This window comes from Chanodichthys erythropterus, chromosome 20 (assembly GCF_024489055.1).
Source record: "Chanodichthys erythropterus isolate Z2021 chromosome 20, ASM2448905v1, whole genome shotgun sequence".
Classification (NCBI taxonomy): domain Eukaryota; kingdom Metazoa; phylum Chordata; class Actinopteri; order Cypriniformes; family Xenocyprididae; genus Chanodichthys; species Chanodichthys erythropterus.
In genome coordinates this window covers 29,414,847-29,441,554 of record NC_090240.1, presented here as the reverse complement: position 1 = coordinate 29,441,554, position 26,708 = coordinate 29,414,847, and the positions used below count along the sequence as shown (strand labels likewise).

At 35.5% G+C, this 26,708-nt stretch overlaps 3 protein-coding genes across 5 annotated transcripts in view; 2 read left to right on the top strand and 1 right to left on the bottom strand.

The window, feature by feature from the left end:
• The window catches only part of rapgef3 (Rap guanine nucleotide exchange factor (GEF) 3), a 51,948-nt gene extending 41,911 nt beyond the window's left edge, over positions 1-10,037 (bottom strand). For 2 of the 3 annotated variants that reach the window (XR_010892854.1, XM_067371188.1), the window contains exons 1-2: positions 5,698-5,805; positions 2,338-2,405 (exon numbers count right to left, since the gene is read on the bottom strand). Coding sequence is in view for 2 of the 3 variants with exons in the window: in XM_067371188.1 (XP_067227289.1) it covers positions 2,338-2,405; positions 5,698-5,776 (147 nt within the window). In the remaining variant the exon portion in view is untranslated. Of the gene's footprint in view, positions 1-2,337; positions 2,406-5,697; positions 5,806-9,790 lie in introns of those variants that run through there. The other variant, XM_067371189.1, reaches the window with a different exon arrangement.
• A 2,347-nt stretch (positions 10,038-12,384) lies between these two features.
• slc48a1a (solute carrier family 48 member 1a) lies at positions 12,385-16,161 on the top strand. The gene is made up of 3 exons (XM_067371071.1): positions 12,385-12,606; positions 13,406-13,573; positions 13,696-16,161. The coding sequence occupies exons 1-3, from the start codon at positions 12,477-12,479 to the stop codon at positions 13,830-13,832; spliced, it is 435 nt and encodes a 144-aa protein (XP_067227172.1). The 5' UTR covers positions 12,385-12,476; the 3' UTR covers positions 13,833-16,161.
• Positions 16,162-19,091: 2,930 nt separating this feature from the next.
• hrct1 (histidine rich carboxyl terminus 1) overlaps positions 19,092-26,708 on the top strand; it is a 7,835-nt gene continuing 218 nt past the window's right edge. The window contains exons 1-11 of the mRNA XM_067370926.1: positions 19,092-19,169; positions 19,680-19,728; positions 20,747-20,779; positions 21,019-21,187; positions 21,548-21,595; positions 22,786-22,951; positions 23,162-23,271; positions 23,362-23,419; positions 23,598-23,786; positions 23,891-23,971; positions 24,073-26,708. The exon at positions 24,073-26,708 is cut by the window's right edge and continues 218 nt beyond it. Coding sequence (XP_067227027.1) covers positions 19,692-19,728; positions 20,747-20,779; positions 21,019-21,187; positions 21,548-21,595; positions 22,786-22,951; positions 23,162-23,271; positions 23,362-23,419; positions 23,598-23,786; positions 23,891-23,971; positions 24,073-24,447 — 1,266 coding nt within the window. The 5' untranslated portion in view covers positions 19,092-19,169; positions 19,680-19,691 and the 3' untranslated portion in view covers positions 24,448-26,708. The remainder of the gene's footprint in view (positions 19,170-19,679; positions 19,729-20,746; positions 20,780-21,018; positions 21,188-21,547; positions 21,596-22,785; positions 22,952-23,161; positions 23,272-23,361; positions 23,420-23,597; positions 23,787-23,890; positions 23,972-24,072) is intronic.

The following is a 26,708-nucleotide window of genomic DNA, read 5'->3' as shown; positions in this document are numbered from 1 at the left end:
TTAGGGGATGTTTACATGACACCGTTTTCAACCAAAAACGAAAAATGCTTTATGCGTTTTGGCCGTTCATTTACACGACGACGACGTTTTGTTGGCCTGAAAACGAGTTTCAAAGGGGCCATTTACAATTACACGACAACGGCGTTTTGGTGGCTTGAAAGCAGGTTTCAAAGGGGCCGTTTACAATTACACAACACCGTTTTCAACTAAAAACGGAAAACTTTTTATGCGTTTTGGCCATTCATTTACACGACAACGGCGTTTTGGTGGCCTGAAAGCGGGTTTCAAAGGGGCCGTTTACAATTAAACAACACGGTTTTCAACTAAAAACGTAAACATTTTTATGCGTTTTGGCCGTTCATTTACACGACAACGGCGTTTTGGTGGCCTGAAAGTGGGTTTCAAAGGGGCCGTTTACAATTACACGACACTGTTTTCAACTAAAAACGGAAAACTTTTTATGCGTTTTGGCCGTTCATTTACACGACAACGGCGTTTTGGTGGCCTGAAAGTGGGTTTCAAAGGGGCCGTTTACAATTACACGACACTGTTTTCAACTAAAAACGGAAAACTTTTTATGCGTTTTGGCCGTTCATTTACACGACAACGGCGTTTTGGTGGCCTGAAAGTGGGTTTCAAAGGGGCCGTTTACAATTACACGACACCATTTTCAACTAAAAATGGAAAACTTTTTATGCGTTTTGGTCATTCATTTACACAAAAACAGCATTTTGGTGGCCTAAAAGTGGGTTTCAAAGAGGCCGTTTACAATTACACGACACCATTTTCAACTAAAAATGGAAAACTTTTTATGCGTTTTGGTCGTTCATTTATACGAAAACAGCGTTTTGGTGGCCTTGTAAACAACAAAAACGCAAATTTGTGAAAACGATGATGTCGCGCACATGCGCATTACATGTTCAGTCTATAGTGTTTCATCGCCATCTAATGGCCTGCCAGCAGAATACAGCTTTTTAGTCATTTTCACGGATTTGTATGATTGGGGATCATCTTGACAATGGTGTGATTTGTACGTGGAAAATTCAAAGGAAAAACTTCTACGTTTTAACCATATTGTTGTCATGTAAACGTACCCAAAGTGCAAATATTTGAAAACGATACCGTTGTCATCTCCGTGTAATCTGCAAAAACGTGAATCTGTGAAAACGGTGATGGCATGCACATGCGTATTACGTGTTTTGTCTATCCACCTTATTTGTCAATACACAATTAAGGTATTTCTGTAAATCTGCGAGTCTTTATAAATCTCTGATTTATTAGCCGCCATAGGGAAATAATGAGAAGAATATCAAAGTGCAGTAAACTATAAAAATAAAATGGATAGGCATGCACGTTTGGCACGAGTGCGCAGGCGCGTAATCTTTCTTTACAAAGTGATGGCATGCGTAATACAGTGTTTTAGTCATTTTCGCGGATCCGTGTGAATGAGGATAGTCCTTTACTAGTCTGTCACGATATCAGTTTTATTTTCTTTACTGGGGCAAGCTGTCACATTGGCTGTATCCAATTACGGTTCTGAGTCAGTCTGAAGTATGACAACTAACTTTCTCTCCCCTAAGGGGGGGTGGGGGTTACACCTTTAAGGGGTAAATAAGGTACAAAGGCAGTGAGAGCTTTCTGAGAGGGTACATTAATATATACAAGATATACAGTTTTGTGACGTAGGCTATCTAAACATTTGAATGTGCATGAATGAATGATCTGTTCACCATAATAAAATGTTTGGACATTCTAGCAATACAAATTTTAAGAGACAGAAAAGGTTATGAAGTAGAACAAAAAACAGTATCTTAGACTGTTAGTTTTATAGTCAACTGAAGGATTATTTCATCTGCATCCAGATATGAAGAACTTTGCATTACAGGCCTGCATAAAGCAACGCTAGAGCAGGCAAAATATGTTTAGCTCATGCGTTTGACTCAATAACACACTCCGTCTCTCCTTCAGCTCTCTTATCTGTGTGTTCCAGCTGCACGATAAACCTTGAGGGGTTGAGGATCAGGGGGCGTGTCCATAACCCACCTTACTTACTGATGCAGGTGCCAAGGTTGCAGTGAAAGAGTAAATTAAAGGGAAATTGTAGCACTGGCTTGGATTAAAATCCTTCTGAAATTTGAATAGGACACATTTCCCCCATTTTCAAAATGAGTTTTGAATGTTTACAATGTAGCAAAATTTTGATTTAGAGTTGGTACATGAGATAAACATGAATTATCCCAATGCAAAGAAAAAAACAATTAATAGTTGAGTTCATGTTTTATAAAGATACTCTGACTCCACATAGACATTATTAAGGAAGTAACCTTTATTCTGTACCTGTTCAAGGGACGAGCCCAGAGACGACCGGAAGAGTGTGTCTGCCGAGCTCATGACTGCTGGAGCCTCTGAGGAGACAAAAGTAAAGAAAGTAAGGAAGTCAGTGCTGTTTGATTCAATCTGCTCTCTTTTTACTGTTACATCATGTTATTTCCCATCTCGTGCTTATGATTTGTGAGATCTCATGACTCCCACAAAACCCAGTGGATGGATATTGTGAACTCTGATGAAAAGTATTGTGTTTGCTTACTGTTGTAAGCTGTTCCAAAGATAGAAACTCTAACTCAGTTCCAAAATCTAGTGCTGCCTCACTGTCTAGCAAATGCATCCATAACACATGCATCCCAAATAACATTCTTTATGTAAAAATAAATTTTTATATCATCTCTATATCATCTGTCACTTTAAGGCCTGAAGCACGATCCATTATACTGTTACACGTGTTTTCTTTTTCTGTTTACGTTCACTTAAAACATAACTGACTGTATTTATGTGAATACTCGCCAAGACCGGCAAAAATCTGCGGAAGTGAGTAAAATTATGCGGAATGCGCACAATCCCATGCTGAAATTCAAGCCCTGTAACACTAACGATATTCATCCAGAACAAATTAAACAAGTGAGTGAGGGGAGACGGGTTTGTGTTTGTCAACTCGCTGTCGGAGAGATGAGAGCGAGAAAGCGCAGCTGGTGCGGAAAATAAGTATTGGAAGCGTTTCAGATATTTCAGTATTGATATCGACAACACTTAATTGCACTTAGGGATACGCACTAACCCTTTTTAAAAGACTACAAATGAAAAATGTATAAGTGACCCTGGACCACAAAACAAGGGTAAAAAAATTTTTTAATTTGGCCGAGATACAACTATTTGAAAATATGGAATCTGAGGGTTCAAAAATATAAAAATATTGAGAAAATCGCCTTTAAAATTGTCCGAATGAAGTCCTTAGCAAAGCATATCCACTCACAAAAATACATTTTTGCATTTTCATTTTTATTTGCAAATGTCTGCTTTGCATATTTCTTAAAAAGCAGCATATTTTGCTACCTACTATTTGGAGCATTCAATGCTAATAACACAAGACGTGTCACTCGTATTGTTTTGAATGGGAGAAATTGTAAAGCGCAATATGGCGGAATAAGTCCCGCCTTCTAAATAAGAGCCAATCGCCGACTGGTAAAGTCATCGCGTCACTGCAGCGGCCGTTAGCGACCGGTTTCTATAGAAACAGTCAGACGCGCGCCTCCGAAGAGACGCGCATTTAGGTCTGCGCATGCGCATTAGCTTGATCCAGCCTGAAAAATACAGTTTTTTTTGTCCTGATTCGAGCGTTTAGAAACACAATTTATGAGCCGGTTGTTGTTAGATTTCTTTAGATTTCAAATATGAAATTTAACCGTAAGGTTGGCGAACAGTTTTGGAGAATTTGATGTTTCCCCATTCAAAGAGATTGCATGATGCCCAGGATGCCCGAGAGGCGTTTCAAAGATGGCCGCCGAGTGAAATGACTTGTCTTAAAGGGACTTTGATATAGGTGACCACCTCATAAGGATTGGAATATCATTTACACTAAACCAGGTCTCCAATACTAAAAATATGTATTAATACAAAACATATTATCTTTTTGAGGAATTAGTGTCATACACTTCAATAGGCATCATCACAACATGGAAAATACTGTATGTCCTCTCCACACGCAGGTCATGTTGGGGACAATCTTAAGACAGGTCCCAACCTGAGAATGTCCATGTGGCTGCAGGTCACGGAACATTACGTAATACTTGTTTAGACCCCGGCTATTGTTTCAGGAGTAGGCTCCCCTTCCTGGAGGAGTGAAATACAACAACACTAGAGTCACTAAACTGTTTTTGGGAGTTTTTCAGCCACTTCTGTTCCACTCCTCAATCCAAAATAGCAAGATCTAAATACAGTATGTTGCTGCTATTTTTCATATGCATGTTAATCGCCAATTAAAATATGTGAAGCTTTGGAGAAACAGAAAAGTAGTTTCTTCTATACTTGCAATCCAAGCTGGGTATTAGGTCTCACATCTTTTGTGCTAAACATTGATTTAACACTAAACACTTTAATTATGTGATAATGTGTTATGCTAAACTCCTGGCTTTGAGTTATTAATTATTATGTGTAATATGTTGTAACTGGGTGGTTGCAAAATATTCCTTGAATTAGAATTAGAAAGCTTGTCCCTGTTCTGTCTCCGTTCACCTGCCTTTTTCCACGAGAGCCACAACATATTTCTCAACTGTTGCCCTGAGTATATTATCTCTGTCTGGCAGCACTGCATCAATAGACCCACAAAACCAACATCTTTCTCCAAAACAGAAGTGACTGCTGGAGCGAACGCAGTGTTTCAACATGAGCATGACAAAGCTCTTGCCTGCAGTTGTGTGAGATGTTAGTATACTGTATGGCACATCCCATGAATGGTACACTTTAATGTTCCATGACTAAAAAGAATTAGAGGCGCAAATCCTATTAAATTAACCTGCCATGAAAAGTGGCTTGTTTTAAACATTAAATGTCTGTTCTTTTTTAATATTTGCCATTGACATGGCAGAGTTCTAGACATTTTTGACATTTAAAATCATGCAAAAATATCATTTTGACACAGTTTGGTGAATTAATGATTAATTAAAATTGCCCCATATTTTGCTCCCTACCTTGATTTTTATATAAATATATTGTCTAAAAATATAATACTGATTTTTCATAAGAATATAAGTAACCTCATTTGGACCCTTTTTTAAAGCATAACCAGAAAGCAAGTAAATTCTATTCCCTTCAAATTTAATTCATTTCATTTTTTTAATTTTTTTTTATTTTTTTTTTTTACAAATATTGTTGTGTTGACGTCATTTGTCAAGCTCAAGCATTCAACCCTGGAACCTATTCTATTAAATAATGATTTTCTTTAATTTACAGGACATATAAATAAACCCCAAACCATCCATCCATCCAGATTTTATAGTAAAATATAAAATAAAATAAAAAATCGTGGAAAAATTGCAAATCTCACATAAAGTGAATAAGCATGAAAACACACAAGTGCTTGTATAATATTAGTGAATAAGGTTGTAAGGTTGATGATCAGCTTTTTCTGAAGTTTAAGTACCTCCTCCTGACTATTTATTTATTTTTGTATTATTATTTTGAGTGTCAAGCCATATTTTGTGCCATACGGTAGTACTCATAAATGCATTTGTGCACTCAAGTAAACAACAGAGAACACATCTCTGTGTGATCTGATGTTCACACACTCTCACAACACTGATCATGAGTTCTAACACACGCAAACCAGGCATCCACTTCAACAGAACAGTATCAGATTTATCTTACCGAATCTGTTTTTCTTCTTAGCAGACAAGATCTGTTTAAAGAACGAAAACATTCTGGCATGTATATCCTCCATGTACATCTCACTCCACAGCAGCTAATGTTATAAACCCTAAGGCCCAGTAAATGAAAGTAAGACGATCCACAATTGCTCCTTTTAACTGTGTGCCTGACTGCATGTCTGCATATTTGAAAGTGTATTCTTGCATGTTTGTGTGTGTGTGTGTGTGTGTCAGTGGTTGCCTATGACAAAGCCGGTGCCAATGACAGAACTCAGAAATCCAGTTTTCCTGCATGTGACCCTCACAAGGCACTTTAATGTGGTAGTTTGTATCTGATAAGTGCAGGTTTAACTCAGATCAGATAGCAATTAAGAGACACTTTGTCTGCCATTGTTTTAGAGGGTCAAAATGATTTTGTGTGCAGTGGAGATGTAAAGATGTCTTTTCTAGATATGCAGTTGCTACATTGAGAACATTTCAAACAAGATATTTTAGATCTAGATCAACTCACACAGCTACTTGAAGACAATAGGCTATTAACACCCAACCATTTGACTTAGGAGCTGAAATGGAAGATTAATTTTGCAAGCTGTAGTTATCTCTAAAATATAATGTCAGTAGAATAATTTATTTTACACCTCAAATGTAATTCATTTGTCTCAAACCACTGTTCGCGTTGACCATGATGTTAAATTTTTATTCAATTCAATTTTGTTGTTTTCATGTATTGTCTCATGTTTTGAATAGAGGTTATATATATATATATATATATATATATATATATATATATATATATATTTATTTATTTATTTATTTATTTATTTATTTATTCTAAATTTATAAACAAATACATTTATTTATTTATTTAATTAGTAAATTAAATCAAATTAAAATTAATAATAATATAAATAAAATAATAATAATAATAAAATGATATATTATATCAATATTAGGTATCATTCGAAAGCTTAAAAACTCAAAATTCATCATGTGAAAACCATTTTGAAATCAGACATTGCGTTACCATAGTTACCAAACAATACTTTAAATCCTTTTAGCTGGCTCCTCCCCTAAGTGGGTGGTGTCATGTTTCATATTACATTTTTTTTTATATATTATATAATCTTGACAAAACGTATATCTTTGGAAAGGTCTGAATCTCAAGGTTCCATATTGTCTAACTGTTTGTGATAAAAAGTGATCTTATGACAGAAATGTATTAATTTGTTACAGGAGAACACAAAAAAAAATTCAATGGAATATGGGTGTCACACGGTGGCTATTTTTGGTATTACACCTAAACAAAATCATGGAAACTTCAATTTTTGTGATATCAACTTCAAATTTGGAACACAACTTGGTTAGACATGGCTTTGATTTAATAGCAGTTTTAGACTAAATATTATTTTGTGAAATATATATTTTGAATTTTTATATTTTTTTTAAAGCTGCTGTCTGCGATTTTTGGCCCTCTAGCGGTTAATAAACCGAACTGCATGCATCTTAAGGAGGAACTTTCTAGCCGGAGCTACTTTTCTCCGTGTATGTCTATGGCGAGTCACACAGTTACTGTGATACGCTACAAAAATTATGATGCAAAAATTATGCTGCTGTACATTTTTAACACAAAAAAACTGCAGTCCGCAACTTTTTTTGTGTTAAAAATTTACAAAAATTATATAATGAGAATTTACAACATGAATCCATTTTCCAAACCATGTTTTTGTCTTATCCTGAATCATTATGGTACACTTACAATAAATATTTATATTCGGACTATTTCAGACAGGACTGGTAGGACTCGCCGCAGAGTATCACAGTAACTGCGTGACTCGCCAGAGACATACACAGAGAAAAGTAGCTCCGGCTAGAATGTTCCTCCGCAAGACACGTGCAGTTCTGTTTATTAACCGCTAGAGGGCCAAAAATAGTGTACAGCAGCTTTAAATAATTAAAAAAATTAATTAATAATACTTTTTTTTTTTACACATTTCTTTTTCGAAGTGCTTTCACTGCTGAGTGTCTTCTAAAAAGAGACTAATTTGAATTAATAGATAGATTAATTAATAGTCTGGATAGAGCATTTTCACATCTATGCTCAAGAAGGGGGTTAAGGGGTACTTCCTCATGCAGAAAACTGTACCTTGAGGATGTTGTGTGTGGTTGCCAGGGTGTTGCTATGCAGTTGCTAAGGTGTTCTGAGGGGTTGCTAGGTGGTTGTTTGATGGCTCACCCCAAAGTCTTTATGATATTCTGAAATTTAAATCTATGGGATTATTTTCACCTGTTTTGTTGTATGTCAGGCAACAAATCTTGTATCAAGATACAAGGTATCATTCCTGTTGGTAGCATAAAATATTGTGTTTTGGGCCAAAGTTTAATAATTAGGGTTAGGGGTTTGTTCAAATCAATAACAAAAAAGATTAGGAATAGTGATGCTTGCTTTAGAAAAAGTGTGCCCTCTAGTGTGCGTTTATAGCTAGTACATTTTACACACTTGATAATTTGGAGTCAATTTTGTGAAGATGTTTTACAGTATATGTTTCAAGAATCTTTGCACTCCATATTACCATTAAACACCCCACCTAAAATGTACGCATACAACTAGTTTTAACTAGACCAGTACTACAAATGAAGAAAAAACGCCCACAACAAAGCATAAAATACAGAAAGAAAGCATAGTTCCTTTGGGAAAGGGTGTAGGACTTCCTGCAACTAATCACAGCTTTTTGTAATCAATCTTCAGCTCCCTGTAGACACAATTTTAAATGAAGCAAAAATCACACACATTAATGTCCTGTACACTGGAATCTCAAGCTTCTCACATGTGGATGAAGATTGTTTCTGTTGTTTTCCTATCCATCTGTAGTTTCAGAACACTGTGTGATTTTACATGCTCATAAATCCTGTCATTCCAAATCAGCCTTTCCTTCCCGTACCAGCTCAGCGCCCATGGAGGAAGGAAACATTGTTTATATTGGAGCTCCAGTGATATATGAAGTGATGAAAGCATTTGGGAGGGAGGTGAAGAAGAGACAAGAGATGTTTTAAATGCACACCTCCTCATCCGGCCACATCTAAACGTGGGTAACTTCCTGTCTGCTATTTGGGGGCTTATGCTAGTTCACAGCTCACTTTCTTGTGCCCGTCTGTCACCCACTAGCCGCTTAACTTTCCCAGCATCACGGTGAATCACTGCCCCACAGAATTTCCCACAGTTATCTGAGAATTTTTGTGCATTGCATTTACTGAAGATTATTTAATGCACATCCATGGGCATCATTTTAACCAAGTGAAACTCTAATTTAGCCACATGTTGTCTGTACTTTTTCTGCGGTTACTTTCAGGTTTCAGGATAAATGTGGGCAAATATAATCGGCCTATCAGCACTCTAAAATATTTTGTAGTCATTTACCCATGTGTCATGTAGTATACATTTAAACTCATTTTATTAAAAATTTGTTTAAAATTAGTCAAAAATACTAGTAAAAATATGATATAATGATCTAATTATTATCTAACTGATGTCATTTTTCAGGATCATTAAGGTAGTAACATCTCCATACACTCTTAAAAATAAAGGTTTCAAGGGATAGTTCACCCAAAAATGTTGTCATCATTTACTCACCCTCATATATGAGTTTCTTTCTTCTGTCAAACACGAAGAAGATATTTTGAAGAATGTTAGTAACCAGACAGCTGACAGTAGCCATTGACTTCCATAGTATTTTTTTCCTACTAAGTCAGTGGCTTTAAAATATCTTCTTTTGTGTTCAACAGAAGAAGGAACCACATACAGGTTTGGAACAACTTGAGGATGAGTAGGTGATGACAAAATTTTTCATTTTCAGGTGAATTGTCTTTAACAGTTTCTGTGTAAGTGTGAAGAACATTTTAATAAGAACCTTTTTTCCACTATAAAGAATCTTTTGTTTCCATGGATGTTAAAAGTTCTTCATGGGACCATCAATGATAATAAAAACCTTTATATTTAAGAGTGTAAGGTAACACAAAATCACAGTTAACTGGTTAAACACTACTCAAACACAAATGATGTTACATCTGTCTGTGATAAGTTTCATAAACACACTTACCTGGTATATCTGAAGTTGGCAGTGTGTCCATTTCTCCAAATAGTTTTCTTCAGTGCCAGTCAGGACAATCTTGTCTTTCTTGTTTTTAAAGCGAGCGCCAAATATTCATTTGTCTTGCGATGTATCTATCTCTGTATGACTTTTTCCTTTCTCTTTATCTCTCGCTCGATCTCTTTATGTCTTTCTGTGATGCCTGTGAAGCAGACAGAGGAAACCACTGAGTTTTGATCTCATTTGAATTGCTGAAGCCACGCGAGTTACCGGCTTCCTGCTGCACTCCGATTGGTAACATAAAATGTGGCTTTGTGTTCATTTCATAAAGGTTGACATAAGAAGGTGTGTCGAGAAGCTTGATGACACTTGTTGTCCTCCACTTCCTTGAATTAGAAGTAAAAGCCACAGTATTTCAATTCTCAATAGTGACTGGGGGAAATGAGGCCAAAGTACATCTGTGGCCCCTTGGTTTGGTCCACTCCCCTCTGGACTTTCATTCTGTTTACATGCATCTTGCCAAAAATTGTGTGCTCATGGTTAATCTACAGTATACTTGAGATTTTGATTATCTGAATGGATCTGAATTTGATCTTTTCTGTTCTGTTTACACGGTTATATGTCATATTGTCTGCTTACAAGCCGAATTCCGGAAATGTTGGGACGTTTTTTAAATCTGAATAAAATGAAAACTAAAAGACTTTCAAATCACATGAGCCAGTATTTTATTCACAATAGAACATAGCTAACATAAATGTTTAAAGGGAGAAATTTTACACTTTTATTCACTATATGAGCTCATTTCAAATTTGATGCCTGCTACAGGTCTCAAAAAAGCTGGCACCAGGGCAACAAATGGCTGAAAAAGCAAGAAACTTTGAAAAGATTCAGCTGGGAGAACACATGATTAGCTAAAGGGATGTCTCTCAGAAGTAAAGATGGGCAGAGCTGTGAAAGAGTGCATAAAAAGATTGTGAAATACTTTAAAAACAATGTTCCTCAACATCAAATTGCAAAGGCTTTGCAAATCTCATCATCTACAGTGCATAACATCATCAAAAGATTCAGAGAAACTGGAGAAATCTCTGTGCCTAACGGACAGACGACGCTGCATCACCCATCGGCATGATTGGCCCAGGAATACTTCCAGAAACCACTGCCGGTAAACACAATCCGCCGTGCCATCTGCAGATGCCAACTAAAGCTCTATCATGCAAAAAGGAAGCCATATGTGAACATGGTCCAGTAGCGCCGTCGTGTCCTGTGGGCCAAGGCTCATTTAAAATGGACTGTTTCAAAATGGAAAAGTGTTCTATGGTCAGACGAGTCCAAATTTGACATTCTTGCTGGAATTCACGGACACCACAAATGGATGCTTATGGATGCTTCACCATGGTAAACATGCCCCCGTCCCAACTATTTGGAGACATATAGCAGGCATCAAATTTGAAATGAGCTCATTTTGTGTATAAAATTTGTAAAATTTCTCAGTTTAAACCTTTGTTATGTTATCTATGTTCTTTTGTGAAAAAAATATTGGCTCATGTGATTTGAAAGTCTTTTAGTTTTCATTTTATTCAAATTTAAAAAAACGTCCCAACATTTCAGAAATTCAGGTTGTAATAATACGCACATTTTCCCTTAGTTTTATATGATGACTTTATGTTTAATTTAGCTACTTGATATATAGTACAATCATCCCATTGATGTATAGCACATTTCTTGTGTATGCATATGTTTGAAAGACAAAGTGAATAGGTCACAATGGGATGATTGAATGATGTCAGCAGTGATCAATTCTGGGTATAGCATCTTCTATTCTACAAGGGAATATTATTCATTATCTGCATTATCAATGACGATGATCACTTCCAGCAGGTTTTACAACCTACTTTTGTTTGTTTCACAATTACTCTAGAGCTCTGAGAAAGAGAGCTAGATGGAAAACCACTAAGAAAAGATCAAACTGATTCAAACCACCATCTTCAGTGCTGCACAAACATGAGAAACATCATGTGACATTGTCTATTGCAGTGTTTCTCAAAAATTTTTACGAAGGCCCCCATTGTCCAACACAATTTTCAACAATATTTCTTACAGTATTTTGCTATAATTATGACAAAGCGGCTTGCTTTTTATTTTTTTTTTTTATTATAAGAAACAGAAGTTATTGAGGGTGAAATTAAATAAAGAAATATGATTTCTCACTTTTATGTTACTGTTTTAGATTAATTTATTAACTAAATTACCTGGCCCACTGGTTGAGAAACACTGGTCTGTTGCCTCAAACACAGCATTTATTGGTAAATTAATAAATATTTTTACACACTTTTTGCCTTTTCTTTGTTTATTCTGTATTACAGAAAAAGATAGATAGATAGATAGATAGATAGATAGATAGATAGATAGATAGATAGATAGATAGATAGATAGATAGATAGATAGATAGATAGATAGATAGATAATTTAAAAATGAACACATTTTAAATAAATAAATAATGAAACGTTTTGTTCAACTAAACATCCGGGACCGTGAGGTTGTTGACGGTTGCTTTGGTGATACGCGGAGCTCTTCCGGGTCTTACAGTCGTGTTTACGAATAAGCAGCGGTGAATTGCATAATCTCTCATCGATGGTGTAATCTTTCTGTTCAGCTTCTTCTTACAGCTTTACTGCGGTACTTTTTACGTTATTAATGGGTCCAAACAGGATCTACATCAGTGTAGGCTATGCCACATTCGGCATGTTGGTGGGTTTTTCTGCGTTTATCGTGTGGAATGTGGTTTATAAACAACCATGGACGGCGGCGATGGGCGGATTATCAGGTCTGTAAATAATCTCAAGGCCACAGCCTTACACATCCACTGTCAAATATAAAGATTTCACATCCTGTTTCTTTTACTGGCATGGTTTTTAATTAGTTGAATTGCATGTATTTGTGTGATCGTGCGGTTGACACTGTCTGCGGCTGTCACATTGTGTATAAGTCTGCAGCGGATGGTTTTCCTTTCCAATATAGATTTAACTGGTGATTATTTTTTATTTATTTCTTAAAAATATCATCCTGTTATATTCTTATATTGAGTTTGGAAACCATAACCCATAAATATGCAGATATTTGACCATTGTACACAGACAGAGACATATAAAGAAACATACAGTGCGCTGCAGAAGTCCACATTGAATAAACAGAAAAAGTTAAAAAGAATAAGTTATGATATAAAATGAAACAATAATATTTAATAATGTATATTTAAATATTTTACACCTATATTAAACACATAAACAGTGTTTGTGTACTCCTTTTGATTTTTTTATGTTACTTTTCACTCAAATCATTATGCTGATAAATGAATATTATTTGTAATGAAAAAAAAAAATTGAATAAAAATAGAAATGGCAAAATAAAAAATAAAAAAATGGTTTCTTGGGTCTTTTGGATCCCACTGTAATTATAATTGCTGAATGTTTTATAGCTGTCTTAAAAGGATCAACCTGTTTTTGCGATAGATAGATAGATAGATAGATAGATAGATAGATAGATAGATAGATAGATAGATAGATAGATAGATAGATACTTTATTAATTTCATGATGTGTGTATGTTATGTGTTTCAATCTCCAGGCGTTCTGGCACTCTGGGCATTGGTCACTCACATCATGTACATTCAGGACTACTGGCGCACATGGCTGAAGGGACTCAAGTTCTTCATGTTTGTTAGTTCTGTCTTCTCCCTCCTGGCTGTTGCTGCTTTTGCCACCTTCATATCTCTAGCTGTTATAGAAAAGCAGTGTAAGTACCTTCACATGGACAGCTTTGTCTCATAAAATATTCCCCCACACAAAATCTGTAATAGCGTAATATGCAAGATTAAAGTGCTGTCTTTAATCCGTTCTGTATGTTTTTGTCTTCAGCATTAACTGACCCCAAGAGCTTTTATCTGTCAGCCGTGTGGAGCTTCATGACTCTTAAATGGGCCTTCCTGCTGGGCATGTACTCCTACCGTTACCGCCAGGAGTTTGCTGACATCAGCATCCTCAGTGACTTTTGATTGGCTGCTTCAGCTGCAAAGTTTTTGTATTTGCAGTCGGTGGCTTCACCTGCCAATGTGGAGATGGAAGGATGGATTGATCGATGGTTATCCTTTTTAATGCCGTCTAATGGCCTCCTTGCTTTCACAGAAAAGACTCAAATCTCAGACCCTCCTTCCCCTCAGATCCGGGCCCTGGAGTAAGAAGTCGATGAATGTCTCTGATCTGCCTCTTTCCTGTCTTTTTGAGTTGATTGGGGGTTTTATATTGACATCGGATTAAGGTATGTCAAGTGTTTTGAAGGCAGTGGACACACTAGGATGTGGTCACAGGTAGTTGTTATTTTACTCAGGGCAACTTCTCTCCAAATGTCAGATGTGAAGTGCTTGGTCCCCTTCACTGTCAGAAAAAATGTGCAAAAGTTGTACATTTAGGGGTGCAACAACCTGTCACAGGGGCAGTACCCTTAAAGAGACACCTTTGTACCTTATTTACCCCTTAATAAGGGTGCATATTGGCAAAGTCCCTTGAAGGCAAGTCATTTCACACGTTGGCCATCTTTGAAACAAAGCTGTCCACCAAGGTAATGATTAATGTTGACAGTAAAGTACTTGCTCTGCCCATGTTTTGGATGATGAGATGGCCGTAACACATAGTTGATCGGTGTGGCATTTGTCACACCCCTCATCCACTATGATTGGGCGGCTGGGTAAAAAGTGACAGAGATGAGCTTAGAGATATATACATAGATTCCTCATTAGCAGCTGCTTCTATGGGCCGCTATACGTAAGTTGTCCTCCATATTGGAATGGTCAAAGCAGGTCCGTGAACACTCAAGAGCAAGCTGACTGTGCGCCTGGAACCATAGTTTACGCATGTATGAATATTGATATCTGCAAAGGACTTGGAATACTTCCCTACTATATAGTTTGCGAAAAACAGTACACCAAAAGAATAGCGTGTTTGAATGCAGAGTATTCGAAAAACAGTAGGCGAAAAGTACACGGGTGACCTACTATTTCCGCCGATATTCTGAAGTGCGCATTCGATTGACACCATGTAAATGCAACGTTACAGTAGGTTAAAACATAACATGGAAATTTGATCGCGTGATTCATGTCATCGCAACATAACGCATACTTACAGTGTGTGCTTGAAAAAACGTTGTCATCGCCTTCTTTTTTTCTAAAAGAAGGATCAAAAAAGTGCCCCTGCCATGAGGCCACAGGAGAGGATCTATGAATGGAAGTGTAGCGATGCAACTGATGCTGCTAGGTCACATGACAGTAACACCATGGCGGATGTAGTATGTCCTAATTTCATTCATACTACACATATTCATACTATATAGAGTGTACTTTTTTAACAGTCATGACTGTTCCAAGATGGCGGACATTTCAACATGTCTGGAGCGGATGAATGTGGCATCTACATATACATATATATCTATGGAGATGAGCGCTGCGTGTTACCCAAAGATTTTTTTCCCAAACATTTTTCAAATCTCTGCAAACAAATTGCTGTAACCTTAAAGGTACAATTTTTGCACATTTTTTCCCAAAGTGAGTTGAATGAGTGTATAATGAAGGGTTTGCACAGCTGTATCTAGGGTATCAATGTTATCAATGTTGCTATTGTTTTCAGAGAGAGTGTTCTTTATTGTTTGCCATATTTCATTGCTTTTTAAATGTTGTTTATGCTTAGTTTTATTTATGATTGGAAGTTGAGGATTATTCGTGAATGTGTTCGGAACAGCATACTACCATACAACTATTTCTATGGTATGTACACTACCTTTCAGAAGTTGGTAAGATTTTTTTTAAACATTTTTATGAACAAAGTCTCTTATGTATGGAAGAGGATTAGGGCCAAGCAATAATAAAAAAGTAAAACCATCTCGAGATTAAAGTTGTTAAATTTCGAGAAAAAACTTGTTAAATTTCAAGAAAAAGGTCAAGATAAAATGTTGAGAATAAACTCATTAAATTACGAGAAAAAACTTGTTAAATTTAGAGAAAAAAGTCGAGATAAAATGTTGAGAATAAAGTCATTAAATTATGAGAAAAAAGTCGTTAAATTACGAGAACAAATTAGTTAAATTATGAGAAAAGTGTTGTTAAATTTCGAGAAAAAAGTCGAGATAAAATGTTGAGAATAAACTCATTAAATTATGAGAAAAAAGTTGTTAAATTACGAGAACAAATTTGTTAAATTATGAGAAAAAAGTCGTTAAATTACGAGAACAAATTCGTTAAATTATGAGAAAAATTTTCAATTTCGAGAAAAAAGTCAAGATAAAATGTTAAGAATAAACTCACTAAATTATGAGAAAAAAAAGTCGTTAAATTATGAGAACAAATTCGTAACGAATTTGTTCTCATAATTTAACGACTTTTTTTTCCTTGTAATTTAATGACTTTATTCTCAACATCTTGTGGTTTAATTTAATGAGTTTTTTCTCGAAATTTAACAACTTTAATCTCGAGATGGTTTTATTTTTTTATTATTGCCTGGCCCTAATCCTCTTCCGTACTTATGCTGACCTAGACAGTAAAAAAAATATTTTAAAATGTAATTTATTCCTGTGAATTTTCAGCATCATTACTCCAGTCTTCAATGTCACATGATTCTTCAGAAATCTTTCTTATATGCTGATTTGGTGCTCAAGAATCATTTCTTATCATCAATGTTGAAAACGGTTGTATATATGTGGAAACTGCAATTCTTTTTTAGGATTCTTTGCTGAATATAAAGTTCAAAAGAACAACTTTTATTTGAAAACTTTTGTATCAAGTCACTTTTGATGCATCTTTGCTGTATTATACTACTTATTTTTAAAGTTATATAGTAAAAATCTAAAAGTATTTTAAAAATTTCTTACCGACCCCATACTTTTGAACAGCAGTGTAAACTATGCATATGTCTGGATAACCAACATTTGACGTGGTTTGACCAGTTACCAACATGAGACCTAAAAGTTATAGCAGCCATTTTTTAACAGGACTACTAAAAGGCAAGGCATGCAAAAATGCTTAATAACCATGCATTATTACTCGCTGAAATATGACAGTCTAGCATTCCAAGTTGCATCGTGCTTCTGTTTTGCATACCATCTTTATGTGCATAGCAAATATTTGGCAGTATGACTAGTATTTTGTTCCGAACGTTGCGCATGATGTATTATTATTGTGCAGTTCCTCTCTTTGCCACTAGTGGGGGTGATGGAGAAATTGAATGAATGACTAACTGGTGCTCAGGCATCTGCAGATATTGTTTTTAGTTACATATAATCACTAAATTGTAGCTGAACTCACCTTGTTGAATACTAAATATTTGTGTTATGTCATCTGAAATGTTACTTTTCTTCAGAATATTCTGCCAGACAAAAATATGTGTTTATGTTTTAAAATTCATGTGCATTGAAAGATGAGCCTTCTGTTTGTTGAGCAGATGTTAAGTGTGTTTGCTTGAGTCTGATCATTTTTTAGATGTTAAAGGAATAGTTTTTCCAAAATACAGTCATTTATTCACCGTCATGTCATTCAAATCCAAAATATTTTATACAATCCTCATATAATAGCTTTGTAAACAGACCAAAATTTAATTTGTTAATTACCGAACATATTTTATTTTGTGTCCACGTGTGTGTGACATGATGAAGGTGAGTAAATAATTTTTGAACTATTTACTCAAGTCTTTTGAAGAATCATTCACTTTTTAGGAGCCAAAAAGTAACAAAAAACAATTACATTGCACTATGTCACATAGAAATGTTAAATGTATTATTTGTTCAAACCAAGTAGAAAGAGTCACCTTCAAAACGGACAATATTTCACTCTATAGCATGTACGTGAGTTTTGTATCATGTTTGCTTTTAACCAGCTGTATGCAAATTAATCACTGATTACAGTTAAACTACCTGCAGTTTAAAACTTTGCACAGTACCTGTTACATTGAGACATTTAAAGGGGATTAAAGTACTACTGTTTTAATCTATCCCACAAATCCTGTGTGTTTCCTCTTTTTCCCTTTTGGGAGTTCTTTAATGTACACATTAATATGAAGTATGAATAAATGTATTTTGGTTACACTTTTTGATTTTCCACTAACTAAGTAACTTTGCAATTGCATGCCAACTAACTCTTGTTAGAGTATTAGTAGAATAAGTTGACACATTGGCTGCAGAACTACTTATAGTCAGTAGAATGAGGGGTAGCAGATATTAAGTCTACTAATACTCAACTGATACTTTAATTATTGGTAGCTGACATGTAGTTGCAATGTTGCTTTTAGTTAGAATGTCTAAAGTGGACCATCAAAATAAAGTGTTACTATAAATGTTTTGCAAGTTTGAGCATATTTACACTTCATACCAGCAGGGGGCAGCAGTTCACAATATTCTTTTACTTCAGCTTCCACATGAATCTGCCACGACTTAAGTTCTGACACAATTTAAAGGGATATGAAAATTCTGTCATCATTTACTCACCCTCTCATTGTTCCAAACCTGTATAAATTTCTTTGTTCTGCTGAACACAAAGGAAGATCTGGGGCACCATTCACTTCCATAGTATTTCTTTTTCCTACCATGGAAGTCAATGGTGCCTCAGATCTGCTTGGTCACAAATATTCTTCAAAATATCTTCCTTTGTGTTCAGCAGATGATTTTTGGGAGTGAACTGTCCCTTTAAGTATTATGTGGTAAGTGTTTTCCATTAAAACGTAAGTATTTGAACATTTGATCGTAAATAACTTTAAATGGCATCTTATATCTGCAGACTCATTGACTAAACAGATGTATAGTTCTGCTCTGTATAGGCCAGACTCACCATTGTGACATTGTAAACCTTAAATAAAAATGGTTAAATTAAGGATGTATACAGACTGAAACAGACCTCCACTCCTTTTCAAAAGGTGGCGATGTACTCTCTGGTTAATAACACAAAGCTTAATCTGGAGTGAGAAAGAGGATCACCGTCTTTAAGCCCATCAGCGGGGTTGCCAAGTCCGCGCTTTTCCCCCCAGCAATTCAGCTACTTTTAAACTGTTGCTGGCGGTTAAATGTTTGACATATTGCATAAATTATATTCGACTGAAATGCTCGTATTGAAATATTTTATTTTCTACCAAAGATAAAACTGCCTGTGTTTATCATCATTACGATAGAGTGGTTTTCAATTTGCATAAAAATAACTTTAAAATGTGTATTTTAGGTATGGGAGTGACGAATTTAGATTTTTGATATTTGGGTCATTGGGCTGGTTTTGTTACGCAGACCTGGCAACCCTGATTCAAAAGGAGGCCTTGAATGTGACGGTCAGAAATGAGCTAAATTTCAGAAGCTACGTTTTTCAAATGTAAGTAAAGAATCATGCCATAATTGACTCTGTTTTGACATCAAAATCAGTCTGATAATTGTAAAACTGTTTTGAAATTGAGTGTGTAGATTACTTTAACATATAAAACTATATCAGGTTTATGCATAACTATATGTGCACAAACAAAAGTTTGCAGTTTTTTTATGTAATCACATAGATTAGCTCTGAATACATAGTAAGAGATTGCAGACCTAATGGAATTAATCAGAAATCTTTTGGCAGAAATTGCTCAAGTTGTGTAGTTTCTAATAATAGTCATAATGTTCTGTGCTGTGTGCAGTTTTTGCTGACTAATAAATGCAATCTACATATTGTTCTGATATATAAATGCAGCGTGGGTAGAAACAACACAGGCCTATTGTACAATACTAGTGATCAGGATGTGGGCTTGTGATCAGCGAAGTGTTGAAGTAAAGGGAAACTATTGGGGCAAGTGTTAAACAGGAAGTGGTTTCTGTATGTTTATTATATACTGTTTGCCTTTATCAGACAACACACCAAATGACTGCTTCATCAGGCACAATGCAGCTCAACAGAGGCAAGTATACACTGCATTGTTTTCTATTTTAAATGTTATTTTGAGACAGTTATTTTTGGTCTTTAAACCATTGTGAAACTTTGACATTTAAATGTTGTTATTAAACCAGTATTTTCTGCAGATGATAGTTTTGCATATGTGGCTTAAAAGTTATTAATCATTTTTCTTTGAATATATTTTAAATTCACTACGGTTCAAAAAGTTTGGGTTCAGTTTTTTTTTTTTTTAAAGAAATTAATGCATTAAACTGATCAAAAGTGACGGTGAAGACTTGTTACAAAAGATTTCTATTTCAAATAGAAATCTTCAAATTTTCTACTTTCTATTAATCAAAGAATCATGAAAAAATTTAATAATAATCAGCACTGTTTTCAACATTGATAATAATAATAAATTCTTGAGCAGCAAATCAGCATATTAGAATGATTTCTGAAGGATCATGTGACATTGAAGACTGGAGTAATGATGCTGAAAATTCAGCTTTGTCATCACAGTAAAAAAAATACATTTTAAAATATATAAATATTTTTTGTGTTCAGTTTTTTTTTTATATTTCACAATTACTTTTTACAGTAAAAATATTTACAGTAAATACTTATTTTTTTATTAAAGCCTTTTTTTAAATAAAAAATCTTACCATCCCTCAAATTTTGACCAGGGGAGTATATTAATATCTAAAGTAGCTATTGCTGATGTTGAATTTTGTCAAAAATAACAGATTCACATACCACAAAATATAATATACCATAAAATTACTCGATATGCAAGACCTCTTCATCGTATTGCATCTAATATGTTGCATCTTTTTGCCATTTGTTGATACAAAACTGTGCAGTTGAATATTTTCTGTGTCAACACTTAGACTGACATCAGGATGTGGTTTTTAATGTGGGTTTCCGTAACATTGGAAACTAACTAAAAAACAACTGTAACAAGCTGCTTTTTAAACATCTTTCATAGAAAAAAAATTGAATATCAATGAATGCATCGTTATTTTCCTATATTTTTTCTCCTCCAGCTTTTGCATTCCTTTGCTTGGTGATTTCAGTGGGTAAGTGCACTACCTAAATGTCATTCAACCACCTCTCAAAGAGAACACTGTATTTGTGACTGTGTCATGAGCTACAAGCACACAGCTGTTAGATTAGAGAGCGCTTGAGAAAGGACACTTTTGAAAGGCAGAACATAATTTAACTGAAATAGTAACCTTAGACTGCTGCTGAGGGCATTCAGAGTAATAATAATAATCAGAACACATCACTGAAGTTCTGTTTCACTCATGCGTCTCAGGTGCGCAGACGAATCACAGACTGACCTGCTATCTGGATGTTTTAACACACCGCACACATGGGGGTCCGTGTACTCACATCATTGTCCCCGCGATCTCCAGTGATGAAGACCTTTACCGCCAAAGCTTGTCGGAAGATGACCGCATTATTCTTAGAGAGATGAAGGAGGGGTCTGAATTTTGATATCTCTTTCTTGATTCATCATTTGACTGGATTCTGATTCTGACATTTCACATGCAACATTTTATATATATTTTATATATATATATATGTATGATCATGTTGCATGTGAAATTGAACAAGTGGTTTTAATGTCTATTTGAATATATATATTATATATGTGTGTGTATATATATATATATATATATATATATATATATATATATAATATATATAATCAATAAAAATACAGTATATCTTGCATACTGTTTACTGTTTTGTATGTTACAGTTGTTTTCCATTTTTATTCAAATAATATGAAAAAAAAAAAAAAAAAAAATGTACTCATAGAAATGTATAACTTTCCCCAGAAATCCAACTTTGAAGATTTTGCTTGGATTGGAAGTCAAATCATCAAGGTACCAAAAAATTTCAACCTACTAACAGCCATTTCACACCATGAACGATAACTATAACAATAACTATATTAGCATCCGCACTAACACAGTATTGTGCGGTGCAATTTTGTCATCTGCCGCTCAAGCTCGAGTTGGAAGCATTCTGATTGGCTCTCAGTATTTTTATTGTTCATCAGGTCATTGTGAAAGTGATTCCAAAATTGTTTCTCTGTATTGTTATTATTATAGTTGTGGTGGATTCCTCTAAATTTTGAATAATTTTTAAAACTATGTCTTTTTTGTTATAATTATATAGTTATTGTCTTTGGTGAGAACAGGCCTTAAAGGGTTAATTCACCCAAAAACGAAAATTCTGTCATTAATACTCACTCTCATGGCGTTCCACATCCCTAAGACCTTCAGTTCATGTGAGTACAGTGGTTAAACCTTAATGTTATGAAGCAATGAGAATACTTTTTGTGCACAATAAAAACAAAATAGCGACTTTATTCAACAATATCTAGTGATGGGCGATTTCAAAACACTGCTTCATGAAGCTTCGAAACTTTATGAATCTTTTGTTTCAAATCAGTGGTTTGGAGTGCGTATTAAACTGCCAAAGTCACGTGATTTCAGTAAACAAGGCTTTGTTACATCATAAATGTTTCGCAATTCCAATGGTTCACCACTGTGACTTTGGCAGTTTGATACACGCTCCGAACCACTGAATCGAAACAAAAGATTCGTAAAGCTACAAAGCATCATGAAGCAGTGTTTTGAAATCACCCATTGTTGAATAAAGTCATTATTTTGTTTTTTTGACGCACAAAAGGTATTCTCATAGCTTCATAACATTGAAGTTGAACCACTGTAGTCACATGAACTGATTTAAATATGTTTTTAGTAGCTTTCTGGGAATTTGAATATGTTAATTATCTTGCTGGCAATGGAGGCCTCACTGAGCCATCAGATTTTATCAAAAATATCTTAATTTGTGTCTGAAGATGAACGAAGGTCTCACGGGTGTGAAATGACATGAGGCTGAGTAATAAATGACAGAAATTTCATTTTTGGGTGAACTAACCCTCTATGATTGAAAACTGTTTTATCTGGAATAACTGAATTTACAAAATATTTTTTTTAAGATGTCACATTGTATTCACAGTTCACATTAGCATCACCTGACACCAACTAAATGTGCTGTTGTTTAGGTTGGAGCTGATGTCTGCTAATGAGGGCAGTGTTGAGAACTTCATTCAGACGGTATTGACATACTTGAAGGACAAGGGTTTAGATGGTCTAGACGTGACTTGGCTAGGCGGCCCCACTTCTAACGTATCTACCAGAAGCAAAGAGCTGTTCACAAATTTTCTGAAGGCAAGGATTACTATTGTTTTATTATTATTACTATTGAGTTTTACTTTAAAACGACATATATACAGTAGTCAACATTTGAAGTGGACCAAAACCTTTCATCAGAGTTGTCCTAAAACATTCTTCTTAGGACAGCTTTAATAAATGTTTTTAATCCACTTCAAATGTTGACTACTAATATATACTTATCTTAAGTTTCCATGTTGTCTGCAGAGTATAAAAGGCAAGTTTGAAGGAGAAACAGATCCTCTACTTCTGTCAGTGTCTGTACTAGAGCCCATTGACCACACTTCAGCAAGTTATGATGAACGAACACTTTCACAGTGAGTCTCGTTTTTATGCACCATTCATATTGCACTTGAGCTCAGTTTTTTTGTTGTTGTTGTAATAAATAGTTTCTTCCCTTTCAATAGGTATGTGGACTTCATCTCCATTCTGCCTGCGCATCTCGAACAGGATGGACCTTACATTGTAAATTGCTCACATTTATTACAATTTGCTATGATATTGCATCCCACATCATGTAAACTAACAATAGACCAAACACAATTTATACCACAAAAACTATTTCCCAAGAGGAAAAACGATTGGCTTGTAGCACATTAGCATTACAGCTCTGTGTTTACTTCATATTTCTTTTACTTTATAGAACAAAACGGTTCAACATTGGCAGGATCAGCAAATTGAACTGCAAAAGCTCAATCTAGTCATGCCTGGTTTTCTCCGGAGATCACGCCGAAGGCATCATTATAGACATACTCCCAAGCATGATGATGTGAATTCAGAGGACAAAAAGAAGGATCACGTCAACGTTTTAGGCTTACACATGGGCAATCAGGTAGGTTACAACCGTAAATGGCAATACCTTAGCATTAATTATTAGCTTCCTCAGGGAGAGCTTAGGGAAAATTGTTTAATGATCTGAAACTCTTATCCTTTCAGGTGTGTCAGGCCATTAAAAGTGGACAAGAGCAGTTTATTACTTTAACAATTCTCTCAGATGAGAATGGTCTTGTCAAGGAGGTAAGTGAAGTATATATTTAAAGCAGTAACATAATGTAAACTACTAGACAGATAATCAGAAGATAAGTACAAGACATGATATTGCTTTTATTAATGTCCAGGTGCTCCAGAAAGGCTTTGGTGGCATTGGGGTTGTCTTAATAGATCTGGACATCTTCGTTAACTCCATATGTGTAACCATTACTCAAGCTGAAAGGGCAATTGTTGAATCAAAGGTGATTACGCATTCATATCATGGGCGTGATGATCATCGTAACAGAGGGTACCATCGCCACCGCCACCATCATCGCTCTTCCCATCCTCCTCATGGCAGCCATCTCATTGGTCACCATCACCGCAGACACGGACATGGACATCATCACCATGGTCGTCATCGTCATCACCACGGACATGGACATCATCATCACCATCCCCCCCATCCAATAATTCCTCAAAGAAACATGACCCTGGAAGAACGGCAGGGTGAACTTGCATAGGATGTGTGTTAAAAACATAGTGCTTTAAGCTTGGCGAGTTTAAGTTTGAGGCGAAATAATCAAACTTTAAATATGCATTAGGCTACGTTCACACTGTCAGTTTTTGGGACTGACAACTGCATTTCCTTACAGATGTGAATCTCAAAATTTCCTGTTCTCAAATCAAATAGTACCAGTAACCATAGCGACAGTGACCAAAGTTGGTGATGTACACAAATCTGAAAAGTCTTATCACTTTTGACACGACAAGGCCGCGAGTTCATCCATCAAATCTTCATTAACCAACAAAAGCTTCAAAGCAAACATGCGCTAACTGGACATCTTTAACCATTGCACTCGCGTCTCACGTCCTTGCGGTGCCTCACGCGCATTTCAGTCACGCATAGAGCACAAAACTGACCGGAACAGCTCCGGTGGAGAATAGTGACTGGATCTAAAACCTTCAGACGACGCGCAGCTCATATCTCCCTCGCTGTAAGTTAACGAAAGTGAAACCGAACACACGAAACATCTCTCTCACACTGTATAAGTGACAGACAACTAGTTGTCCAGTCAGGTTTGCGAATTTTCTGAGAATGCGGTTGTGAGTCCTGAAAATTTACGGGTGTGAGTTCGGTTTTAGAATGCGGTAGTCACTCCCGTAAATAACCGAACTGTGTGTGAACGTGGCCTTATATAAAGTTTGAGGCAAAATAATCAAACTTTATGTATGTATTGTATAACACATAGAAATAATACAACATTTACGATTTAAATATTACTTTTTCTGCATTACAAGTTTAAGTTTGAGGCTAAATAATAATACTTTGTGTATGTATTATATAATACATATATTATAGGCTATATAATACAAAATTTGCAATTTAAATATTACTTTTTCCGCATTACAGTAATGAGCTTGTTTTTGCATTATAGTTATGTCGGTGACATTTTTTGACATTGTCAGTTAAGTTTTTATGTTTTAACTAATTGCTTATTATCAGTGGTGGAAATGGCTAAGATTCATTGGGGGACCATATAGTTGGGTATTTGGGGACATATTTTGCTTTTTTAAACCAAAGATGCAGAAAATCCCACTATATTTATGTATTAAATTTGCATAGAGTTTGGAGTCTATTGACTGGATAAAAGATGGAAATCCTCTACATTTTGAACTGGAACTCCGTCCCTCCTTGAAATTCACTCCTTGGAAATTTCCTGCCATTTCCAGCACTGCTTATTATAAGAACTTAAAAATATTTTTTTTCAGTATTAAAACATTGAGATTGTGTTATTGTGTGTCAGAGAGCTTGATAACAGATGCATTATGAAATAAATATGTAGCCCAAAAGGTTTCAGGTTCTTCTCTTGGACAATAATGCAAAGCTGTGAGAGGTTCATTTACATGCTTGTGCATGTGGATGTTCCTCTGCGTCTGAGTTCATTAAGCTCTAAAGCTAATTGTACGATCAAAATTACAGTTTCACCAAAAGCTTATTAAAACCAGGCCTGGATGAACCACTCTACAGATCGAGCCTCTTGAGGGTGACTGGCTTCTGCGTTCAGGAGCGGCAGGTGTAGGCATGGCTGGCCCGGTGGCGGTGGGATCTGCTTTGGTTTATGCATGAGTAGATTTATGAGGCTATTACTTGGACGTCCTGGTGTATATCACACAAACACACACACACCTGGTTCTCCGGCTGCCTGTGGCTCATAAGTGCAGTGGCACAGTGGGTATGTACAAGGATCCTGCTGTTTCAGGCTTTAATTGGGAGCATTTGGAGACTCATGTAAATTACAGGCCATTCTCTCCTTGTGTGAGAACACGTTCCTTAATGTCATCTCAGCATCACAGGCTGATGATTGTCATTTAGCATCTTTAAGAGTGGGTGTTTGTGTTTGTGTTAATGCACATTGCACTTTTTTTTTTAGTTCAATATAGGTTTACTTTAAAGTAGATTTTAGTGGTAAATACACGAAAACAAATCGTGGCATGATTAATAACACTTTTGTTTTTCTTTTATTGTTTTACTTTCATGAATTGGAACACCAGAGGCAAATTATCATATACAATAAATATTCTAACTAAGATGTTTTCTCTAAGATTACTTTTCCTAATTATCAGAATAAAGTTTTTTTTTTTTTTTTTAACACTGATCACAGGAAAAGAAAAAAAAATCAAAGGGCAAGTGTTTTATTACACATTTGTATGAGATGGGAGGAATAATTACACTGTAAAAAGTAATTGCTGAATCTACTTAAGAAAAACTTGTAAAATTAAC

Bases quoted from the DNA above. Each gene is read 5' to 3' on its own strand.
- slc48a1a (XM_067371071.1), top strand. From the start codon at position 12,477: ATGGGTCCAAACAGGATCTACATCAGTGTAGGCTATGCCACATTCGGC. The intron at 12,607-13,405 runs GTCTGTAAATAA...TTCAATCTCCAG, and splicing joins GGCGATGGGCGGATTATCAG to GCGTTCTGGCACTCTGGGCA. The intron at 13,574-13,695 runs GTAAGTACCTTC...TTTTGTCTTCAG, and splicing joins AGCTGTTATAGAAAAGCAGT to CATTAACTGACCCCAAGAGC.